The sequence below is a fragment of the Macrotis lagotis genome, chromosome 8 (assembly GCF_037893015.1).
Source record: "Macrotis lagotis isolate mMagLag1 chromosome 8, bilby.v1.9.chrom.fasta, whole genome shotgun sequence".
Classification (NCBI taxonomy): domain Eukaryota; kingdom Metazoa; phylum Chordata; class Mammalia; order Peramelemorphia; family Peramelidae; genus Macrotis; species Macrotis lagotis.
Genome location: NC_133665.1, coordinates 128877038 through 128901769, shown reverse-complemented (window position 1 = coordinate 128901769; position 24732 = coordinate 128877038). Strand labels below are relative to the sequence as shown.

At 37.9% G+C, this 24732-nt stretch overlaps 1 protein-coding gene across 3 annotated transcripts in view; it reads left to right on the top strand.

Annotated features, from left to right (window-relative positions):
• The window catches only part of XYLB (xylulokinase), a 242555-nt gene that overhangs the window by 97854 nt on the left and 119969 nt on the right, over positions 1 to 24732 (top strand). For all 3 annotated transcript variants that reach the window (XM_074198327.1, XM_074198329.1, XM_074198328.1), the window contains 4 exons: positions 8693 to 8774; positions 17025 to 17065; positions 18719 to 18834; positions 22732 to 22847. In XM_074198327.1, coding sequence (XP_074054428.1) covers positions 8693 to 8774; positions 17025 to 17065; positions 18719 to 18834; positions 22732 to 22847 — 355 coding nt within the window. The remainder of the gene's footprint in view (positions 1 to 8692; positions 8775 to 17024; positions 17066 to 18718; positions 18835 to 22731; positions 22848 to 24732) is intronic.

Sequence of the window (24732 nt, the reverse complement as noted above, 5' to 3'; positions counted from 1 at the left end):
ACAAAAATTTAGAGATGGACAGGACCTTCAAAGCCATTTGGTCTCATTTTACAGTTAAACTGAGGCCCAGAAATGGTGACTTTTCTAATTTTCTGATGCTTATACATAACTGGAAGAGTTGGGACTTGAACCATACATGTTGTAGTAACTCTCCCAGGGTGGGGGGGTGATCCAAAGGAGAGGTCATTTGCTATGTGAAGAAGAACACAGGGGTAACCAAGGAGGGAATTAATGGGAGATGCAGTGCTGGGGCTTTATCATTTGAGTATAGTAACTCTCCCTGGGTTGAATGTGGATGGTTTGGTCTGGAGTTTTATCCTGTGACAGAGGAGAAGAGACATTTGTGTGTGGATTGGTGTTAGTATATATCTGTTTTCTCTGTGGTTCTGTGTCTCCATGTATGATTGTCTCTTCTTCTGTCCAGAGTCTGTTTCAGTATGTGTCTATCACTCTAGTAATGTTGCCTCTCTGAGACTCAGAATACATCCATCTGTCCTTGTGTGTGCTTATCTATATGTATTGGTACATGCGGCCCCCAAGAGGCCAGCCTTGGCTATCTAAGCCTAGAAATAAGAGGCTTCTGGATAGTGGAGGGCTCCTGGAGAAGGTATCCAGCAGACTCGTACTACTTGCACTTGTGGATGTAGTATCCGGTAATATAGCCGAAGATGAAGATGACCCAGAACAAAATGATTCCTCTTACCACCTTCACGGTGATGTCCAGCTTTCTGGTTCATAGTTTGGTACAGATATGCTCACAGTCTGAACTCTCCAAGGCTGACACGTTCATGCTGACCTCAGCCTGGCTGTTGTTTCATCTGCTATACTGGACAGTGCTCTCCTGGGACTTCATTCTTCCAATGTGGGAATGAGAAAGCTGGGCTTCAATGGGTGGGGTGCGGGGGGCAGGGCAAGGGCTGTGGCTGTCAAGTCTGTGGCTCTGGGGGCTCGGGAGTGGATGTGGGATGCAGGGGTGCAGTCCTCTCACCTGGGGCTCCCCACTGGCCCCCAGACCCCTGGTCCTTGAGTTTTTGTGTGACCTTTGGCAGAAGAGGCTGTGGGGTCTTTTTTTTTTTTGCAAGGCAATGCGGTTAAGTGGCTTGCCCAAGGCCACACAGCTAGGTAATTATTAAGTGTCTGAGGCTGGATTTGAACCCAGGTCCTCCTGACTCCAGGGCCAGTGCTCTATACACTGCACCACCTAGCCGCCCCTGCTGTGGGGCGTCTTGCAAGACCAGGAGTTGAGCTGGCTGGGCTGTTCTGCATGGTGGGCTGGAAGGCAGGGATTAAGGAGGGGGAGGAAGCAAAGCTGTTTTGCTATGTACATTGTAATGAACAGGGAGAACAAATAGGACAGTTTGAAAACTGGAATAAAATTGCAATCCAGACACTCATTTTTAGACTTATGAGGTGCTTTAATAGACATATAAATATACTCTTAAATAACCCTTTAACGGATATATAAATGACCTTGATTTCCTCACCTGAAAATGAGCTAGAGAAAGAAATGGCAAACCACTCCAGAAAATCCCAAATAGGGTCATGAAGAGTTGGACACAATTGAAACTGAACAACAATAAAAAATAAAGAGTTCGGTTACTTGACAAATGTTAGAGAGTAATTGGTAGAGATAGATTTTGAACCCAGGTATCCCTTTATTTCAGATCAAACACACTTCCTTTTTTTATTTTTAAATTAAACTAACTTTTCAAAGCTGCATTTTCTCCATTCTCCATTCATTCTCCCTCCATTCTCAACTAGAGAAAGCAAAAATAAAACCCATGTTAATAGATAGGTATACTCAAGCAAAACAAATTTTCACATTGACCATGTTAAAAAATGGCTTCATCTGTACTATAAATCTGTCATCTCTTTATCAGGGGTGGGTAATTTGTTTCATCTCAAGTTCTCTGGAATTTTAGTTGGTCAGAATTCCTAATATTGTCTCTATAATACTGATCTTATATAAATTGCTCTCTTCACTCTGTATCAGTTCATACTAGTCTTTGAAATCATCTCCTTCAGTTTAGTAATGCAGAAGTTAGAGTACTGATCTTGTATCAGGAAGGTCTGAGTTCAAATCATGCCTCAGATATTTAATAGTTGTGTGATTCTGGGCAAGTCACTTTATCTCTCTCAGCCTGAATTTCATCAGTTATAAAACAGGATAATAACTGTACCTACCTTACCAATTGTGAGGATTAAATGAAATAACATGTATAAAGTACTTTGCAAAACTTAAAATACTTTATAAATGCCAACTATTATTAGCAGCAGGAACAGCAGCATTTCCTATAGTACAATAGTATTCCATCAAATAAATATACCATAGCTCATTCAGCCATTCCCCATTTGTTGGATACTCCCTTACTTTCTAAGTCTCTGCCACAATGAGAAGCATTTGTTTTTGTTTACATGGGTCCTTTTCCTCTTCTTTTGATTTCTTTAGAGTGTAAAGATCTGGTAGAGCATTACTATGTTTGCACAGTTTGGTAGCTTTGAGGATATAGTTCTAATTTGCTTTCCATAATGGCTGGACCACAGAATGTTTTTTTAAAAAATAAGTTTCTTTGAGGCTTCTTGCGGTCCCCTACCTCAGTACTGAGAATATGGGAAGATAGTTCATCTTTAGTCCTCTAGAATCAGGATAAATTAACCTAAACATTAACCTAAAATTTGATCTTTTTGTGTTATTTTTCTTTATGTTATGGCCATTATGTATCTTCTCTTGGTTCTTCACTCTGTTCATGAAATGAATTTTTCTGCATTTCTCCTAATTTGTTATTTTTAAATTCACAATCATATTTCATTATATCGACATAGCTCATTAGTTTATTCCTCAATCTTTGGATACCTCTTTGTAACTTCTTTTTTGCTTCCCTCTGGCTTTGATGCCTTAGAATATCTGTTTATTAATGATATCACTGGGACAAAAATATAAACAATTTAAGTTATTTTTCTTTCATGATTCCAAATTGTTTTTCAGAATGGTTAGTTGGAGCAGTTCACATCTCTGCCATCAGTCTTTTGTTATTACTGTTTCCCACAGCCCTTCTAAAAATGAATATCTATTTTCTTTTTTAGCATCTTTTACCAATCTGTCAGATGTGAGATGGAATTTTAATGTTATTTTAATTTATCTTCCTTTTAGCAATTTGGAGCATTTTTATATAGTAGTTGATAGTTTGAATTTCTTCTTTTAAAAACTGTTAGGGTCAGCTAGGTGGCTCAGTGGATAGAGCAGTGGTCTTCAAGTCAGTAGTACTTGAGTTCAAATCTAACTTAAGACACTTAATAATTGCCTGTGTGACCTTGGGCGAGTCACTTAACCCTATTGCCTTGCAAAAACCAAAAAAAAAAAAACTAAGCAAAAAAAGAAAACTTAGTATGAGATAAAATTTCAGAGTTACTTTAATTTACCTTTTTAATAATTTGGAACATTTTATATAGATGTCAATAGTTTGAATTTCTTTTTTTTGAAAACTGCTAGTTTCTACCCTTTGAGTAATTTATTTAATGGGGATAGAATCTTGGCCTTATATATATGTTCCACCTCAAACAATATTCTGCCTCTACAGAGAGGACTGCAGTGAATCTTTTCCTCCAAACTATCCCAGTTGTTACTTACTGACTGGAAACTTGCCTGAGCATCACAAAGAGGCTGGCAGTATCCTTCAGTATACATGTTTTTCTCCAAATTGAAGTGGAAAATGAAAGCTATAAAACTTTCAACAAAGGAAACAAATACCCATCCACCCCTATATCCACCCTCTTTTCTGTAAGGAACACCTCAAATACAGAAACTTGGAATTTTATTTTATTTTTTTAGTTTCTTCTCTCTCAATCTTCCTCTCTTCTAAGGATGGATTACATTTTTGATAAGTGAAAATCTGGGTATGTGTTTAATTTTCCCTCATTTTAAAATTCATTTCTGTACATTGCTTTCAGACGTGTTCAATTTCTTTTCAGCAGTAACCACCTGCTGTTATATGCTATTAATCTTTGAAGGCATGTTTTTGATTTTGCTTTCCTGGAAAGTTACCATATCTTCTCAGTAAAATTTCTCTGCATATTGCTAAATTTGAAGGATCTCATAGTTGATGATACAGGAAAGGTAACAATCATTGTTTTGGCTAGCAACTCACGGTTACTTTTTTGATGAATTTAGATTGAAGAATATTGGAGTAATGTTTTTCTTCATTTGTTTAAATATATTATATATGAAATATTCATATCTTTTTAGCTTCATATCTATATAACTGACTCAGCAGACTAGTAATGAAAAAATGTTGGTAAACTGATTTCCAGATGATTGCTGCTGTTATTTGGGGGCAGGATGGGGAAGAATGGTGCATATGGTAGGAAATAAACTCTCTTGATTTATGAATGCCATTCATAGCTTTGTCCTAGTGATCCCACTACTAGGACTGAACCTAAGGACTTTATTTAAAGAGGAAATACCTATCAGTATAAAAATTTTCATATTAAATTACTGATCTGTAATTTTTATTCCTATATAATCAATACTTTCTCTGAAACCTATAGTTTTAAATAATTTGCATGGAAGTAGTGAGAGGTTAAGTAGTAAGAGTTATTACTGAGGGTCACACAACCAGTATATATCAGAGGTGGGACTCTTAAGTCAGGTCTATGAGATTCATCTCTACATTCATAACTACTTTTTGCTGTTTACTCATAATTACTTTTTTAGTTAGTTATTTATAATAACAAAAAAACCTGGGGTATAAATAATGCTCATATCTAGCACCAAAAGAATGGTTAAATAATTTGTGGTTTTTAAATATAAGTATTATTGCACTATAAATATGATAAATTCAGAGAATACAAAGAGATGTAGAATATTAAAGGATTTCAAATTTTAAAGATCTGTAATGTATGCAATGACAATGATTAGATAAATGCTAACTGCTATGAAACTGAGAGATTCTTTTGGAATAAATGTGACAAAGTAGAGACATAACTAATTAACTAGATATAGTTAGAAGAGACCTGAATTCAAATCCAGCTTCTCTAACTTACTAGCTATTTGACATAGACTAATCATTAAGCCTCTCTGATCTATTTATTCATCAGCAAAGTAATGACAATAATACTCTTTTTAAAATTTTTTTATTTTGAATTTTTTACAATTCCCCCCCCATCTTACTTCCCTTCCCCGCCCTACAGAAGGCAGTCTGTTAATCTTTTTTTTTTTTTAGATTTTTTCAAGGCAATGGGATTAAGTGGCTTGCCCAAGTCCACACGGCTAGGTAATTATTAAGTGTCTGAGGTCGGATTTGAACTCAGGTACTCCTGATTCCAAGGCCAGTGCTCTATCCACTGCTCCACCTAACCACCCCTAGTCTGTTAATCTTTACATTGTTTCCATAGAGTACATTGAACTAAGTTGAATATGGTGAGAGAGAAATCATATTCTTAAGGAAGAAAAATATTGTGCCTTGTTGTTGCACTTATGGAATGAGCAAGTCCATCAAGGTTGGTCATCACCCCCATGTTGCTGTCAGAATGTACAGTGTTCTGGTTCTGCTCATCTCACTCAGCATCAGTCCATGAAAATCTTTCTGGGCTTCGCTGAATTCCCATCCCTCCTGCCTTCTAATAGAACAGTAATATTCCATCACATACACATACCACATTTTGTTAAGCCATTCCCCAATTGAAGGACATTTACTTAATTTCTAATTCTTTGCCACCATGAACAGAGTTGCTACGAATATTTTTGTACAAGTGATGTTTTTTTATACATTACTAAAATACTCTTAAGAGCAAACATAATACCCCCCCCCAAATATAGACCCTCATGAAATAAAGTAAAGGAAAGAGAAAAAATTGTGCTTCAGTCTGTGTTCTGATACCATCAACTGTCTCAGGTGGATCACCTTCTTTATAAGTCCATCTTAAAAGTTACTTCCATATTTTTTCCACTGTTGCTGTTTGTAATTCCCTCCATCCATTCCTCCCTACTACCATATATTATATTTTCTCTCTCGTTTCATTCTGTCCCTCTTCTAAAATGTACTGTAGGGTAGCTGAGTGGCACAGGGGACTGATCACTGGTCCTGGGGCTAAGAGGCCCCCAAGCCCACATACCACCCCTGAGACCCAGCAAACACCCAGCCCCATGGTCCTAGACAGGCCACTCAATCCTAGCCACTTGCAAGAAGCAAAAAAGAAAATGGTTTATATCTGACTATGATCTACCCTCTCCTCTATCACCCCCCTTCCCCCTTAACCCCCTTCTCTCCTTTTTACTCGAGATGTCTATACCCTATTGAGTGTGTATGCTGTTTCCTCTCTGAGCCATTTCTGATAAGAGTGAAGGTTCCTCATTCTCCCTAGCCTTTCCCCCTTCCATATCATTGCAAAAAAAAAAATCTATCTTTTATATGAAATATCTCAGCCTATCCCACCTCTCCTTTCTCTTACTCCCAGTGCATTTCCCTTTTAGTTATTGACTCCATTTTTACAATATATTATATCTTTAAATTCAGCTCTCCTTTGTGCTTCATCTATAAAAGCTCCTTCTACCTGCTCTAATAAATGATAAGTTTCATATGAGTATTATCAGGATCATTTTTCTATGCAGGAATACATACAGTTCATCATCATTAAGTCCCTCATATTTTACCCTTCTCCTCCACTCTCTATGCTTCACCTGGGTCCTGTATTTGAAGATCAAACTTTCTACAACAAGAACAATTGAAATTCCCCTTTTTCATTGAAAGTCCATCTTTTCCCCTGGAAGAGGATGTTCAGTTTTGCTGGGTAGTTGATTCTCAATTGCATTCCAAGCTCTTTTGTCTTTTGGAATATTATATTCTACCCTACAAGCCCTTAATGTAGTTGCTGCTAAGTCCTATGTGATCCTGACTGCAGCTCCATGATATTTGAATTGTTTCCTTCTGGTTACTTGTAATAGTTTCTCTTTGGCTTGGGAGTTCTGGAACTTGGCTATAATATTCCTGGGGGTTAGTTCTTTTTTGGATCTCTTTCCAGGGGAGATTGGTGGATTCTTTCAATTTCTATTTTGCCCTCTGCTTCTAGGATATCAGGGCAATTTTCTTGTAGGAATTCTTTAATTTTAATTTTTTTAAGTATTTGCAAGGCAAATGGGGTTAAATGACTTACCCAAGGCCACACAGCTAAGTAATTATTAAGTGTCTGAGGTCAGATTTGAACTCAGGTACTCCTGACTCCAGGGCTGGTACTCTATCCACTGCACCACCTAGCCACCCCCTAGGAATTCTTTAAAAATGAGGTCAAGGTTCTTTTCCTGATCATGACTTTCAGGTATCCCAATAATTATTAAATTATCTTAACTGAATCTGTTTTCCAGATCTGTTGTTTTTTCAATGAGATTTTAAACATTTCATTCTAATTTTTCATTTTTTTAGTGTTGAAGTATTTATTGTGTCTTGACTTCTCATAAAGTCATCAGCTCGCCTTAGCTCCATTCTACATCTGAAGAATTTGTTTTCTTCAGAGAGCTTTCTTATCTCTTTTTCCATCTGGCCAACACTTCTTTTTAAAGCATTCTTCTCCTCAATAACTTTTTGAACTGTTTTATCCATTTGACCTTTGCTGGTTTTTAACATGTTATTTTCTTCAGCATTTTTTGGATCTCCTTGACTAAGCTGCTGACTTCTTTTTCATGCATCTCTCTCATTTCTTTTCCCAATTTTTCTTCTATCTCCCTTACTTGATTTTAAAAATCTTTTTTGAACTCTGTCATAACCTGAGCCCAAATTCCGTTTTTCTTGGAGTCTTTAGAAGCAGGAGCGTGTACTTCCTCATCTTCAGATTGAGTATTTTGATCCTTCTTGGGATCATAGACAAAGAATTTCTCAATGCTGTTCCTTTTTTTTTCTCTTTTTACTCATTTCTCCAGCCTGTGCCTGGTTTGGGGGTACTTCCTGAGTTTTTGAGTATTATTGGGACACCCACTTTGGGGTTTTTTTTGGGACTCCCCACTGGGACCTTTATTCCTCCAAGGTCTTATGTTCTCTTGTGCTTTGATATGTAGATGACCACAGGCACTCCCCTTTGCCCTGGAGCTGTGAGGAGGGACCCTGCTATCTTAGTATGGAAGGCCAAACTACAACCTGGATCTGAGTATGGACAAACAGTAGAGTCCTGCCCCAGGGAGAGCAGAAAGATTTCTGCTGTCTTGCCTGACCCCCTTACCATCTTTGGGCTGTGCTCTGGATGTACAGGCTGGTTTCCCCAGATTCCAGCTGCAGGTTCTCACTGCAGGGCTGCTCTGAGGCCGGTGCTCCTCATTCCACACTCATTCTGGTGCAGTAGAGTTCTCTCACTACCCCTTCTCTCACCACTGATCCCAGGGCTGGGCTGGGCTGGGCTGGGCTGGGCTGAGCTGAGCTGGGCTGGGCTGAGCTGAGCTGTGGCCTGGGCTTTTTTCCAACCTCTGGTCCTGGTGAAACACACCTTTCTCATAGAACTTCTAAGTTATCTTGGACTGGGAAATTGTATCACTCAGTCTTTCTGTGGGTTCTACCCCTCTAAATTTTGGCTAGAGTCATTTAACAGCTTTTGGAGTTTATTGGGGAACGAATTTCTGGGAAATGCCTTCACACTGCCATCTTGCCCCACCTCCCCACAATAATACTCTTGAAGGATTGAAGGATTGACTTTGTTTTGTTTTTCTGCCTAGGGACCAATTTCTTCCTATCATGTTCAGCGTTATGGGTTCACCTCTGAATGTAAAGTGATAGCCTTCACTGGAGACAATCCAGGTGAGAACATTATATGTCTTCAGAAATAGATGTTTGTGAATGAACATGTCAATCCACAAGAAAAACAAATCGGTAGGACGATTACACATAGTTACCACTTCTTAGAATAGCTTTTTCATCATTTTGTTTCAAGGTTGGTACCACAGTCCTACTTCCACTTTATTCCATAGATTCATAGAATTAAATCTTACAGGATACAGGGACCTGATCTAACCCAAGCTCTGGTCCCATATAGAAATTTCACATTTAGCATCTTCAGTGATCTCATCTACTCTCCACTTGCACATTTGAAGTAAACAGGTGGTTACTTTTTCCTGAGGTAATATTTTCCATTTTGATTTGAACCCATGAATTTTTCTATATTGTTCCCAAAATCTGTTTTCCTTTAGCTTCCACTTATTAGTCCCCTTCAACCCTCTAGATACATACAGAATAAGTCTAATTTTTCTTCTTTATAATAGCCTTTCAAATATTTGGATGTAACACATTTTCTCCTAATTGTTTTTCCCTCCAGTCTATGTTTCCTTCATCCATTTCTCTATGACTTATGTTTTAGTCCCATCACTGCTTTTAAACTTTATGTAATAAAAAGAGTCTCATTTTATTTTTTAAAAAATATTTGGACTTAAAAAACATTTTTCCTGGATCTCATATTCCTTGTCCCTATTCTGGATTCTCTTTTTCTTCCTGCCCTTTAACTGTGGGCATACTCCAGGACTTACCTCTCTGTTTTTCAAAGGGCAGCTGTTTAAAGTGTAAGAATCTGTTTTCTTGCTGTAGCCCTCTCCCTAGAATCATAAGCTCTGAGTTTACAAAAGAAATTTGATTCGATACTGGAGATAGCTGAGAAATCATTGAATTTGACCATGCTTTTAAGGTTTCTTCTGAGATAGTAGTATATTTTCTTGATCTTTATAGATTTTAGTAAAAGACCTCCAGCTTGCATGCAAGCATTCAGCTAACAGCCTTTTAGGTGTAGGACAGTCTTTGTTTGAACTCACAGAAAATATACAACACCACAAAGGAGGTATGCTGAATGTAAATTGTCATGACAATTTTCCTTTCCTCTCCTTTAAGTCACATTTTCCTCTAAGGATGATGCATCTCTCTATATAGTACTCTACTTTGTGGTTTGGTCTTCCCACCTCAGAAGGGAATCAAATTTTAGATTAAACTTTTCCTTCCACGGAGTCTTTCATAGGGAACTATATGAGTCTTCAGAATTTTATTGGTGTTCAGGGATCCCCCAAAGGATTTTGGTTTTTCATATTGTCAAAAAGTCAATCTTCTTTTCATCAGACTTTGACATTCCAAATACTGAATCAGGTTTGCTACCAAATACCTTTGGCACAAGGGCTATATGTTTACTCTTTTCTACACAAAGCTGGGGCCATTCAGCAATTCCTACTTCTTCCTAGGAGATGCTGTCCAGACAAGTCCCCTTTTCTCTTTTGGATTTTGAAGCTACAGATTAATAGCTATAGAGCTGGAAGGGACCCCAGAGGCCATCAGGTCAACCCCTTATTTGCTTGAGTTCACATAGGTGGAAAGTGATAGAACTGGGATTTGAGCTAGTGCAAAGGCATTTCAGAGCTATCAGAACCAGAGCTCTTTTTCTCATCCAATGATGCCCCTCCCAACACATTACTCTGCCATGACAGAGCCACAGTTGCCACCATCTCTTGGGTTCTCCTCTCTTGGGGCTACATAGTTCACCCCTTTCCATGGATCTCATCTCCGAAACTAAGAGGCTCCACCATTTTGTCTTCCTATCTGGGTGTCAGAACTTTGGAACTAGGAATGATTGCATCTCATCCACTAGTCAGGGGGACAAGCTGAGACTAAGGCCAAATGAAGTTTTTTCATTTGTATTTATTGTCTTTTTAGGCTGCATCACACACACACACACACACACACACACACACACACACACACACTCTCTCTCACTCTCTCTCTCTCTCTCACACACACACACACACACACACACACACACTCTCTCTCTCACTCTCTCTCTCTCTCTCTCTCACACACACACACACACACACACACACACACACACACACACACTGTTATTGACCAAACTACTTGTCCTGCTTTAAAAAATTACCAAGAGGGAGCTGTGTGACATTTTAGGGGGTACTTAGCAATGATTGAAAAGCATGGATAATCTCTCAAGGAGGCAGAGCTCATATACCTGCTGAAGATTGAAGGAGAAGGTACAGAGAGGGAGAGTGAGAGGTTTTTACATCAACCAAACTGGTTCTGATTAGCTCTAAGACATGTAGGTCTGGGTCACTGAAGCCAAGAGAAAGATTATCCCAGATCATGCAGAGGAGTCTTTGGAGTCTGAGGGTAAATTTCCTGGAGATGGTACAATGACTAGCACTGTTGTTCTCAGAAAGGAAGGGCCCAGAGGTCAGTTCTAAAATAGCAGCAGAGCTGAGTCAGAGCCAGAGATATAGCACAGCTACAGTTAGCTGTGTGCTAGGTGGACACATGAGTGCTATATGTAATCAAAGGAGAAATTTGGAATTAATCTGACAAAAGGTGAGTCCCACCTGACCAGCAGGAAGCAGTGAGCTTGAAGAAAGAAATAGAGATTATCCCAATTCTCAGATAGCCTTATTCTTGTCAGTAAATTTACCTGTATCCTTTTTACTAACTTATAAAACCTCATGCAATCATAATAGTAAAGAAAATAATATGGGGGCTGCTAGGTGGCACAGTGGCCAGAGCACTAGCCCTGGAGTCAGGAGGACCTGAGTTCAAATCCAGACTCAAACACTTAATAATTGCCTAGCTGTGTGTGATCCTGGGCAAGTGACATCACCCCATTGCCTCAAATAAATAAAAAAAATTAAAAATAATAATAATAGTGATTATAATTATAATAATGATAATAGCTAAATTAATATACCTCAAAATTTGCTAATAATTCTAAATTTATTATTTCATTTTATTTTTAAAGCATCTTAAAGATATAGGTGCTATTATTATCACCATTTTGCAGATGAGGAAACTGAGCCTGGAAGGCCAAGCTACTTCTCCAGGTTATATAGCTCATAAACATGTGAAACAGGTTATGACTTCAAGTCTTCTTTACTTCAAGGTTGGAACTGTACCAACTGTATCACCTAACACTGAAGGTATAGAGAACTCTGATGTCATTCTCAGTGACAGTTATTGACCATTAATTTAAAGTACACCTGCAACATATATGTCTTCACCCCTTGTGGGGACGAGGCCTCTTGTATATCGAGTGAGAAGGATTACCCTCATCTGTGGATTATACCAATGCACATTTGATTTTCCCTGGAGAAGTTGTGGATGTCAGCAAGCAGGTAGATACCATGACTGTAATATTCACAGATCCTGTGAACACCTCCGTAATATTAGTGTTGATTGGGACCAAGTCAAATCTGTTCAAAGTACAAGCAAAACATCTCATGCAGCAAGAGCCCTGTTTTCTGATGAGGAGGCTCATTGCTATTCTGGAACAGCAATCCACAGAAGCAGGGTTGTATTTTTTGATGAGGTGGAGAGATTAGTGGCGGAAGAGAGCATCAAAAAAACACCATGCTTTTCACCTCAATAGTGGATGTAGAAAAATTGGATTTTAGTGAGTCTCTAATACCTACAGAATAGAAGGATCATCTAAGGAACAAATTCACCATGGAGACTAATGTCCTTTGACTGCATAAATGGCACATGTGGTATGCCTGTGAAACAATGAATAAGATCTACCTCAATAACTCCTGACCTTTTTGACATTATTAATATAAAATTGTCCTTTTTGAGATGGAAAACTAGAGTAATTATCTGAAGATAGTACCATAATGGAGTCCTGCACTCTGTGTGACTCCCTCATAGGGGTGGTATGGAAAGAGAGTGGAAAAATCTGGATATGCATAGACTATCAGACTTTGAGCAAGAAAATGAAACCCCATGCCAGAAGCTCATGATATCTTGGATGGTTGTTTATGAATTGAAATGATTTCAATTGAACCATTGTAATGTGTACTTTGAGATACCCAGGAAAAAAAGGCAGGAAGAAGGTTTCTTCATCTGCTCTATTTGAATTCTACCAGTTTGGAAATATACTCCAAGGAGTTTCTTAGGCATCTTGTTAGCATATTTGGATGGTGTCAATATTCCAAAAGGCATTGGAAGAGCATGAGGAAAGGCTAATGGAAGTATTCATTCTATCATTTGAAAGATGCTTATCTGGAGTTGCTAATTTAGAAGTAAGTATTAATTTTCTAGAGATGAGATACCAATATGTAGCCTTGTAACCCACAAAATTCCTGAGTGTGGTCCAAACCATATAATGCAATTTGGAAATATTTAACAAAATAAATAAAAATACAATAAAATATTGGTAACATTATGTTTTAAAACTAAGAGGCCTGTAGGGATCCTTAGGTGTAGATTAGAGGTCCTCATTTCTATTTGAGTTTGATATCATTACTCTAAAGCCTCTATCAGATCCATGAGGAAAATAGTGTCTTCAGGGAGGGAGTAAGTATTGACTCTAAAAAGATAGAAGTACTTGTCTCTTTCTGATCATTGGAAAACTCTTGCCATTATCATTGCATCTCTCATTGATCTGAATCATGTATACAGTTGAGAAGTAAAAGTGGTTCTTATATTTTGAACAATGTGGAGGCAGAAAGGCATATGTTTATTCTAAACTCTCTAGCACCATTTAGAGATGAAAGCTGGCTAACCTGAACCCCTTCACAAAATGGAGGTCCTTGGGAAGGAACTCATCAATGGAAGAAAGAGTTTGACCTGGTGGGGAATATTGCAGGGTGAGAACAAGCATAGTTGCATGTTCCAGGGGGAGGAGACCCCAGTGAGGAAAGTTCCTGTATAAGATGGCAGCTGAGGAATGATTTTGAAATCTGTCACCATGAACAGAGCTAGGAGGGAAATGAAACTCAAGGAATTTGTATATTAGGACATTTACTTTAGCACTGGAGTGAAAATGAATTAGAGAATAGAAGGAATAGAGGCAGAGAGAGACCAGTTAGGAGGTCTGTTATAATATTATATTATAGTAATATGGCCTGGAGTTTGACAGTAGCAGTTGAAAAGAGGAGGTAGATGTAAGAAATGTTGTGATAGGTAGAATCAATATGACTTGGTAGAATCAATTAATTAGTGATAGATGAAGAGTCAAAATGATTTAATGATTTCAAGCCTGGATAATTTGAAGAATGGCAATAATGTCAATAGAAATAAAAAAATGAAAAGGAGCCTATCCTTTGGCAGAGGATTGGTGGGATGGGGGGGAATTTAATTTGGGACACGTTAAGTTTGAAGTGATGGCAGTACATGTAGGTCATTGGAAAGGTAGGCCTAGAGAAGAGGAGGATTGAAAATAAAGATTTTTTTTAAGATTCAAAAAAATTTTGAACTTAACAAACATTAAACAACATAAGCATTTCCATATATGTTATATAATACAAAGAGGGGATTGTATATGGATATATATACATATATATATATATATATATATATATATATATATATATATATATATATATGAGGTCTCTGTTATATAGAGCTTGCTTTTCTTTTGAAGTATATAACTTCCAAAGTTATCCTATTTGTGTGTGAGTCTTTCTACTGTCTTCTTATTATGGGGAAATTCTAGCTTTATTCTTTCTTTTTTCCTACCCCTTCCCAAATGAAAGGAAAAGAAAAGAAAAATCCTTATAATCATTATGAATACTCAAAACAAAATCCTTTATTGGCTATGTCCCAAAATATATGTGCACTTCTGCCTCATAAGTCTGTTATCTCTCTGTCAGGAGGTGCGTAGCATGCTTTTTTTTTTATTGATCCTTTGGAATGATGAGTGGTCATTACATTGATCAGAGTTCTTAAATCTTTCAATGTTTTTCTTTACATTGTTAATATATAATATTTTTCTTCTGTGGTTCTCCTTACTTCATTTTGCATCAGTTCATATAGGTCTTCCCAGGTTTCTCTGATACAATTTCCTTTCATTATTTCTTATGATACAGTAATATTCCATTTATTCATGTATCATTATATGGTCATCTGTTCTTCAGTTGATAGACATTCCCTTAATGTCCAATTCTTCACCAGTATGGATGATATAAACATTTTGATACATGTAGATATTTTTTCTTTCTTTTTGAGACATAGGAGTGGTATTATTAGTCCAAGGTTTGATGACTTTTTGGGAGTAGTTCCAAAATGCTTTTCAGAATGACTGGGTGAATTCACAACTCTACCGAGAGTTATATTAATGTACAAAAGATATAGATTTCATCAATCACCTCTATAAAGGTGATGATTAAAAGCCTGGAAATGGAAAAATAATAATAATAGAGTTGAGGGTAGAAAGCCTAGGACAGAATCTTGGGGGAAAACCTTCATTTGGGAGATGGGAGGGAGGAAAAGGAAGAAAAGCCTGTTGATGATAAAAGGAATGATTAGGGAGTTGTGAGGAAAATTCAGTGCTATGGAAAGGAAGAGGATATATCAATATAGATCTAATCAATGGTGTCAGATGTTGCAGAAAGGAGAAGAAAGGAAGGAAGGAATAAATGAAAATAAAGGATGAAAAAAAGTAATTTAATTTAAGCAATGATCCTATTAGCAATACTGGAAAGAGGTTTCAGTAAAGTAGTAAGAATGGAAACTATATTACAAGAGACTAAGCTGAGATATGAAGTGAATGGTGGAGATGTAGAGACTCTGAATATATTTTTAAAAACTCTAGAAATTTGGCACTGAGGAGAGGAGAGAGGAAATAATAGTATCAAGGAGAGGCTTGTTTAGGAAAAGGTATACATATGCATATTTGTTTGCAGAGGGAAAGGAACCAATTGAGAAAGAGAGGTTGAAGATGAAAGAGATAGGGATATGACTGTTGGGGTAAGCCCCTGGAGGAAAAGGGAGGGGAGACAAATTAATGAATACATGAAGAATTATTACCTGCTTATTTTCAGGGAGCACAGGTCCTATTTGGAGAAGACAATATATTATAGGAGGGCTTAGCTTCAAGGAAGATAGAAAGGCTCAGTGATGCTAAAGCTATAGATATTTGTAAAGTTGTAGTAATAGTAGTGGTGGTGGTGGTAGTAGTGATAGTAGTAGTAGTGGCAGTAGTGGTATAGATGTAATAGTGGTAGTAGTTCCTCATGGCTAGCATTTCTATGATACCTATCACTCTGTTTTATAAATATTGCCTCACCTGATACTCCTCTTTTGACTCTGGGAGGGAGGTCCTATTGTTATTCCCATTTTATATGTTAGGGAACTGAGACAGACAGAAGTTCATTGACTTGCTCAGGGTAACTTATCTAGTAAATGCCTAAAGCTGAGTTGGAACTCAGGTCTTTCTGATTCCAGACTCAGTGCTCTTTCCTCTGTGCCACCTCATTGATCCTGGTATCCTGAGGATATATTGTTTTGTCACATGATGGTGACTTAGGGTCTCGGGTGGGAGTAGGGCAGGTAATAAAGGCCTTTCACTTTCCTGCCCAGATAATGATCACACTCCCTTATCTTATGGGAGGAAACCCATAGGCCTTCCATTGGTAGAGCCCTTGGTTTGAGAAGAAGGTTGGAGGAGAGCACTATCTATAGTTGCTCCATCAGATCAGATCTGGACCAGTAAGCTGGGGTGAAAGTAGGAGAGATAAACTATATGTGGAAGTTTTAGCCTAGGCAAGGTAGACCATCCTCTGGAGTTAGGAAGGAGATATAGACTGCAGAGACCCTAGGTTTTTCTACATCTCTAAACAAATCATGGAGACCCTTCAGTTGTTTTCTGATGAAATTTCATTTCTAATTGTGGGATTATTCTATGTTATTTTGTTAGTGCCTCCTCCTGTGACAAATGAAAGATTCAGAGTTATTCACCCATTAGATTATACTTGATTATATGGAAGCATATAAGTATCTCATTCAGCACAGGGATGCTCCACAGCTTCTTCTCATTCCCATAGGGGGAATTCTATTTGGGTTCCAAGGAGGCAGACTTGAACAATATTACTCAATCAGTGCTTGGGAGGAAAGAGTCTTCCTTTCCCATTGGTGAGAATTATTCAAACTGTTTGCTTATGAGCCCTTATTCTGTACACAGGAAGCACTTAATAAATGTCTCTTGTATTGGTTTGTTAATTGTAACAATAATAATAATGATGATGATGATGATGTGGCTGTGTGCTGATTTATTGATTAAACAAAGACTCCTTTTTATCTTTTCAGCATCATTAGCTGGAATGAGACTGGAAGAAGGTGACATTGCAGTAAGTTTTATTTGTTATAATGAACATCATTCAATTAATACCTGTTCATTCATAAAGGAATTCATCACATTTGTTTCTCAAAGCAGGAGTATGTTTCCCAAAGGTTTCTCTCTGGATCCCATTCAGAAGTAGGGAGTGAAGGGAGGGGCATCTGCACACTGAGATATCACTTATAGGCTGCCAAGTCTTCTAGCATTGCCTTATTGTGTGAAGGAGAGTATGGGGTCCCAGAGAGTGAGAGAGGGAGGAATGGGGGGGAATGAATGGAGGAAGGGAGAGAGGCAGGGAGTGAGGGGGGGAGAGAAAGAGAGAGACAGAGACAGAGGAAGAAAGAGGGAGGATGGAGGGAGGGAAAGAAAAAAGAGAGAGGGAGAGAGAGAGAAGGGAAAGGATGGAAAGAAGGGGAGAGGGAAAGAAAAAAGGGGAGAGAGAGAGAGACAGAAATGAAGGAGGAAGGGAGGGAAGGGAGGGGAAAAGCCAGAAGTAGAGAGAGAAGATAACATAGAGGAGAGAGAAATATTGTCCTGAATTAGTGTAATTGTCTGTTAGAAAATAACACCCTATTTTTAAGGAAAGTTGTTTTCATTTGCTAAATGAATACCTACAGAATTTCTGGCAGTGTGCCTTTCTAACTTGTGTCTTCTACCTTTTCATAGTTGTCCAGTGTGAGTCATAAAATTATAGAATGTTAGAATCATAGAGCCATGGAACCATAAAATCTCCAACTACAAAGGGACCATAGAGGCCATGTACCCTCCCATCTAATCCTAAAGTGAGGATTCTTAACATTTTTATGCCATGGATCCCTTTGGCTGTCTAGTGCAGCCCATTGACCCATTCTCTGAATAATGTTTTTATTTAAATCCATAAAATAAAATACCTGGTATTATAATTTTTTTTTAGATTTTTGCAAGGCAAATGGGGTTAAGTGGCTTGCCCAAGGCCACACAGCTAAGTAATTATTAAGTGTTTGAGAGCGTATTTGAACCCAGGTACTCCTGACTCCAGGGCCAGTGCTTTATCCACTGTGCCACCTAGCCACCCCAAATACCTGGTATTATAAGGGAAACCAATTTTGTTGAAATACAGGCATCAAAATATGTATTTAAAGAACATTAATATACTCCTGGTTAGGAATTCCAACTCTTCACCTTCCAGGACAGGGTGTCCTGTAGTCTCTGTACAGACAACATTCTGTAGTAGAAAGGGTACTTATTCTGAAGTCCAAGGCCCTGAGAACAAGCCTATAGCTTTACTTGTTACCTTTGTGACTTTGAGCAAATCACTTAATCTAATTTCCTTGTGTAAAATGGGGTGATTGGATTAGATAGTCAGAAAAGTTCTTCCCAGCTCTAAATCAATGATCTTATGGCATTTAAGATGAATTTGCAGCTCTGACAGTTCATGAGTTTGTGTATTTGTGTGTATGTGAAGGGTTCAAGGGCTGAGAAAGCAAAGAATAGGAAAGATAAGGCTATAATTTATAGGGTGAGAAGCTGAGATCATGCTCTGATCTTAAAAGTAAGGTTACTGACTTAAAAGTAAGGTTCTATTTAAAAACAAGTAATTTTTCACAGTGGTCTTAATTTCCTTGCACACACTTTCTGTGGAAGAAGTTTACTGTTATTTTCATTATGCTTTCTTATTGCTTAGGTCAGCCTTGGCACCAGTGATACGCTGTTTCTCTGGATCAAGGAGCCCACCCCTGCTTTAGAAGGCCACATCTTCTGTAATCCTGTTAATTCTCAAGAATACATGGCCCTTTTGTGGTAGGTTCTTTATATTTCAGTGTCTTAAAACAGCAGATTCACTTTCATTATTCTGTTCAATTGTGTTGAAACCCAATACACAAAATCTTTAAGATTAGGAGATTTGATAAAATGAATGCCCTTTAAGATGATACAGAAATAGGGGCAGCTAGGTGGCACAGTGGATAGAGCATTGGTCCTGGAGTCAGGAGGACCTGAGTTCAAATTTGACCTCACACACTTAATAATTGCCTAGCTGTGTGACCTTGGGCAAGTCACTTAACTCCATTGCCTTAAATAAAATTTAAAAAAAAGATGATACAGAAATAACCAGGTTAAAAAATGGTACAGTACCCAAGACAGGTACAGAATGCTCATTTGTATCATTTCCATCCCATGTATCTCATAAACGCTAGTGGTGTGTCAGCTTCTTGAGGACAAAAATATATCTTATTAACCTTATGCTTTTTTTTTAAACATAGTATTTCATTCCTTCCAATTACATGTACAGATTTTCAACAGTCATTAAAAATTCTTTTTGCACATGCATAACCTATATCAGATTGCTTGCTGTCTTGGGGAAGGGGGAAGGAAGGAAGGGATGGAGAAAATTTGTGACTCAAAATTTTACAAAAAATGAATGTTGAAAACTATCTTTACATGTACTTGGAAAAATACTATTAAAAATGAAAATAATTTTAAAAATGAAATAAAATTTTGAATTCTAAATTCTTTTTCCTCTCTCTCTTTTCTCTCCTGTCCCTGAAAGGGTATGCAATCTGATATATGTCATACATATTAATCTTATGTATTAAGCTACTGGCTAATACAGCCCTTTGCTTTATAGTAAGTACAGGATAAATATGCTTGGAATGACTGAGTAAATAACTACTAATACTCTTACACTCTAAAGGTCAGAAGCTCTGAGTTAATGGGGACCAGGTTCACTTGTAGGGAAGGTCTCAAATCACTTTCTTTGGTTTATTCACCCATACAAAGGTAGCCCAGACCAGTCAGATCATACCAAGTTGAAATGTGTGAGATCATAACTAAAAATGACATTTACAAAGTAGGATAGCAAAGAAAAATTAAAAAAAAAATTAAGTTGCAGTTTAATTCTTGGCAACCATATCAAGTGAGTTTTTGTTGTTTAGTCATTGCAGTCATGTCCCCATTGGGTTTTCTTAGCAAAGATGCTGGAATAGTTTTACCATTTCCTTCTCTAGATCACTGGAGGAAATAATGAGGAAACTAAGGCAAAGAGGGTTAAGTGACTTCTCAGTGTCACAGGTCTAAGGCCTAATTTGAACTCAAGAAGAAAAGTCTTCTTGACTCCAGGCCCAGCATTGCACTCTATCCACTATGCCACCTAGATGCCTATACCAAATGGGGGTTCTACTCCTAACATCTCTTGGGAGTGCTAGTCTTCTCTCAAATTAAGCTCCTTGTGTTTCCAATCTGGCAGGAACAGCCAATCAAATTTCAATCACTTCCTTTCCCATCTTACCTTAACTGTCTCTACCCTATATATTTTAGTAGACACTATTCCACATGGTTGCTATGTCCAATTGTGCTGCTTCCGTTGAAGCCTCTGATTGCCTTGCCTCTCACTCTTGCCTATTGCTTTTTGTCACCAATCTCTCTAGTTGTACCTTCTGTTCTACTCTCCAGTTATGTTGCCTCCTCTCAACTGCCCATTTCATTGGTAGTGTCATTGCTTGACCTTCAGTTATGTCATTCCTGGCCACCTGAGCCTCTTCCACTCGGCCTCATAGTTTTCAGGGTCGTGTTCTGATTATTCTTTAGATAGATCTTCTGACCACCTTCCCCTGATCCTTATGTATTCTGGAAATAGATTCCTTACATCCTTCCCAAGACACAAATTTGCAGTCCCTGCTAATCACACAGGCAATACATTCAATACTTATTCTATAATATTGTCCCTAGGTAACTATCCCAAATGCACACTATATATGCCAGCACATTGTGCTCAGCATCTCCATTCTAATTGCAGGCAGTTGACCCAGGTATGCAAACCCTGTACAGAAGTAGTATACATAGTACATAGAGCCAAGTTGCATTCCATAGACCTAATTTTTGTCACCTGCCAAATATAATATATGATACCTTGTATCAGATTCATATACTTTAGACAAAATCAAGAGGTCATATGTAAGATCATAGGGCAAGTTACAATACATCTCCTATCCAGTCAGGTTTGCATACAGTCAGGCAAAGTAGATGTCATAGGTACAATACCATATAATGTCCTATCAGGACAATGTACAAAAGGTCAAAAGAAAAGGCTTTCTGATCTTGCCTGCCTGCCTTCCTTCCTTCCTTTCTTCCTTCCCTCCCTTCTTTCTTTCTCAGGGTGCACTTATTTTACCAGCTAGGGGAACAATATGTGGAAACTTCCTCCACTCATGTATTTTAACATCTAGTCTGAAATTTATATCTTTAGAGAGTTGCCTGGGGCACCAAGAAGTGCCATACAACTACTATGTATTACTACTATACAGGTCCATACAACTACTGTGTATTAGAGGCAAAACTTTTACCTTGGTTTTCCTGACTTGAAGGGTGTTTCTCTGTGCCCTTTGCCATATACTGCAACTCTCACAGAGGTCATAGATGCCACATAACATCAAAGAATGAGTTCCCAGGTGAACTGCACATTACAGTTGCTCCACTAATGGGGCATCCTGTAGTTCCATGTAAAATCTATCTCCATTTCTTTAAGTTCCAGAGCTCCAGACCCTGAAAGCTGATCAGATAGGACTGATTCTTCAACTGTGATTTTCCATCCATTCTGTTCTATTAGCAGGTATATAAAATTAACTTGACTGATCCAAAGAGAGATGACTAAGAATATCCTAAGCTGAATTCAGTTAAGTTCAATATATAAAATATTTATTCTGTGTCACTCTGTAAGAGATACAGGATACAAAGGGGAAAATGACATTAACCCCTGCTCTACTTGGGGGTAAATCACTGAATGGGTAAGGGATACCTTAGGACATTGAAAGACAGGAGGGAAGGAATAAAAGAGGAATAAAGGAAAGAATAAAGGTATTAAGGGACAACCTTTCAATTGTTCTCTTAGGCTCAGCTGGAAGGCTCAGATCAAATGCCACAAATATAAATTATAGAATTTTGGGCTGGAAGGGATCTTAGGAACCATTTTATCCAACCCTCTTGTATGAGGAAACTGAGTTCCAGAGAAGCGATGTGCCTTGTGAAGACAGGTGGTATAGAAAATAGAGCAATGTACTTGGAGTTAGGAAGATCCAAATTCAAATGCTGCCTGAGACCCTTAATAGTTCTGTAATCCTTGATTAAGTCATTTAACCTCTCTTAGCTTCAGGTTTCTCTTCCTGTAAAATGGGGACAACATTAACACCAACCTCTCAGAGTAATTGGGAGGATTAGGTAATATTTGTAAAGTAATTTGTAAATCTTAAAGCACTATATAAATGCTAGCAATTGTTGATGTTTGAAGTCACAAAGTCAGACACTTGCAGAGCTGAGACTAGAATTCTGGTCTTCTTGGATAAGTCACTTCATTTTTCCCTAGTATGATCTCCAGGGACCATTCCAAATCTAAATTGTATGCTCTAATGATCCTATCTCTAAAGTTCATATATTTGTACCTTAATATAGCAATATCCATATTTCCATGTGGCAGAAATGCATACGATTTCTACTTCACAAGAGTAACAGATGCTCGATAAATATTTCTTTGCCTCATTGCTTGATACTTTATTAGAGAAAATTGGGCTTTACTGAGTTTGGATATTTGGAAGAAGAGCATCTGATTTTGGGGTGCTTTAAGAAGATGTTCTAGTTATATTAATGTTGATCAGTTCTTTGGGGAGTGAAACTAATTTTAAAATTTAACATTTTTTCTTTCTCTAGCTTTAAGAATGGATCTCTGATGAGAGAAAAGGTCAGAGACGAAGCAGCTTCAGGCTCCTGGGATGAGTTCTCCATAGCTCTAAGATCCACTGAAATTGGAAATTGTGGAAATCTGGGTATGTTCTTTGGAGGGAAGACAGAACTCCTGGGGCTCTTTTAAGAGCTAAATTTTCTGAGACTAAATAGTTCATGTTGAATGTAGAGGACTCAAGAGGACCCTATGGGATAGTATGAAAGAGATTTCAGTGTGTTTTGTTTGGGTCTTTTTTCTTTAAGGTCTTCCTGCAGTTCTCTTCAGAAGTCTAAGGTTCTTCTAATACAGTGGAGGATTTTTCATTGTGATGATATCAGAGTATCAATAAAGTGTGTTTCTTACTGGCTTTTTCTTTCTGTATCAGGAGAAAGAATTTGGCAACTAGATATCTTAGTTGTCATTGGGAAACTCTCCTTCTATATTAGATTAGACCTGTTAGATGACTGCTAGTTTAGTAGAAGTCAGCAGTGAGACTTGGCAGGAAAAAAAGCAAATACAATTTTAGAAGTGAAAGCTCTGTAGAGCTCCACCCTATTCAAACCATACCTGGAGTACTTTATTTCCTGATGCAGATCTTAGGCAAGGTAACATTTAGAAGAAGACAATTGGACTACTGAAGGCACATAAGAATATTTTGAAAAATATGAGTTTAGCCTGGGGAAGAGAAGACAGGGGAACAGGATTGCTTTCCATGTGCCAAAGACTATCAAATGACAAAAGGATTTGACTGACACTGCTTTGCCCTAGAAGGGAGAACGAGGAACAATGGGTGCTATCTGCAGAGAGGTAGACTTCATATCATTGAATGGAAAAACTACCTAACAGTTAAAGCACCAAAGTGCATGGGGCTGCAACTTAGAGGATTCACTGTCATTAGAAATTTTTTTTTGGTTTTTGCAAGGCAAATGGGGTTAAGTGGCTTGCCCAAGGCCACACAGCTAGGTAATTATTAAGTGTCTGAGACCGGATTTGAACCCAGATAATCCTGACTCCAGGGCCAGTGTTTTATCCACTGCGCCACCTAGCTGCCCCTGTCATTAGAAATCTTAAGCAAAACATAGATGATCACTAAAGGGGAGTATGATTGGGAATTTTTAATCAGATATGGGATTGCCTAGAAAGCCTCTGAGATGTCTTTCAGCTGTGGGATTTTTGCATTCTATCAATCTACCAACCAAGAAACATTTATTAATTGCCTTCATTATTGCTGGCATTGTGGTAGGCTCCTATTCTGTACAAAGGGGAAAAAAGCCTAAATTGTCATTGCCACACCAAGTTTTTGAAAAGAGACTAGAATATATGATTCTTTTTTAAAAATATGCATATTATTTATTGATCTATTTATTTTTTGACTAGGTAAAAGTAGCCATTCTTTGCTTCACTTTCTTATCCTTTATCACTACCTCAGATAAAGACCTTAGCTTAAAAAGGCCAGAGTCTTTCACTGCATCTCTGGTTATCCTGATCCCTACCTGGTCACTGAGTCCATCTCCAGAGGAGAAAGTGACTTTGTACAGTGCCCCCTCACTTAAATCAAATTCACTTGCATTTCATGGCATCCCCTCCCTGATGTCATGGTCCTCTTCGAGAATGAAGGACAAAGAACAAAATGTATGTGATGTGAAAGTCACTCTATTAATGGGAAATTCCTGCCTTATTTCATTTAAGAGAAATGCTTCATTTCATATTTGATTTTTACATCAAGAAGTTGTTTAAGGAATCTGATCTGTATAATTTGTAAAATATCTATTGGAGATTGGATTATTCCTATCAAAGATTCTGGGTTCTGAGCATGCAATAGTCAATTCAATTAAAAGCATATTTACTTAGCACTTCTGATGTGCACAATCCATTTTTAGGTGGAAACAAAAGCCAGATTACAAGGGATTTAGTAGTTAGTGGTTGGTGAAAAAGGGAAGACCTCAGTGAAAGCAGACTATCCTTTCTAGAAATTTATTGAGCATCTA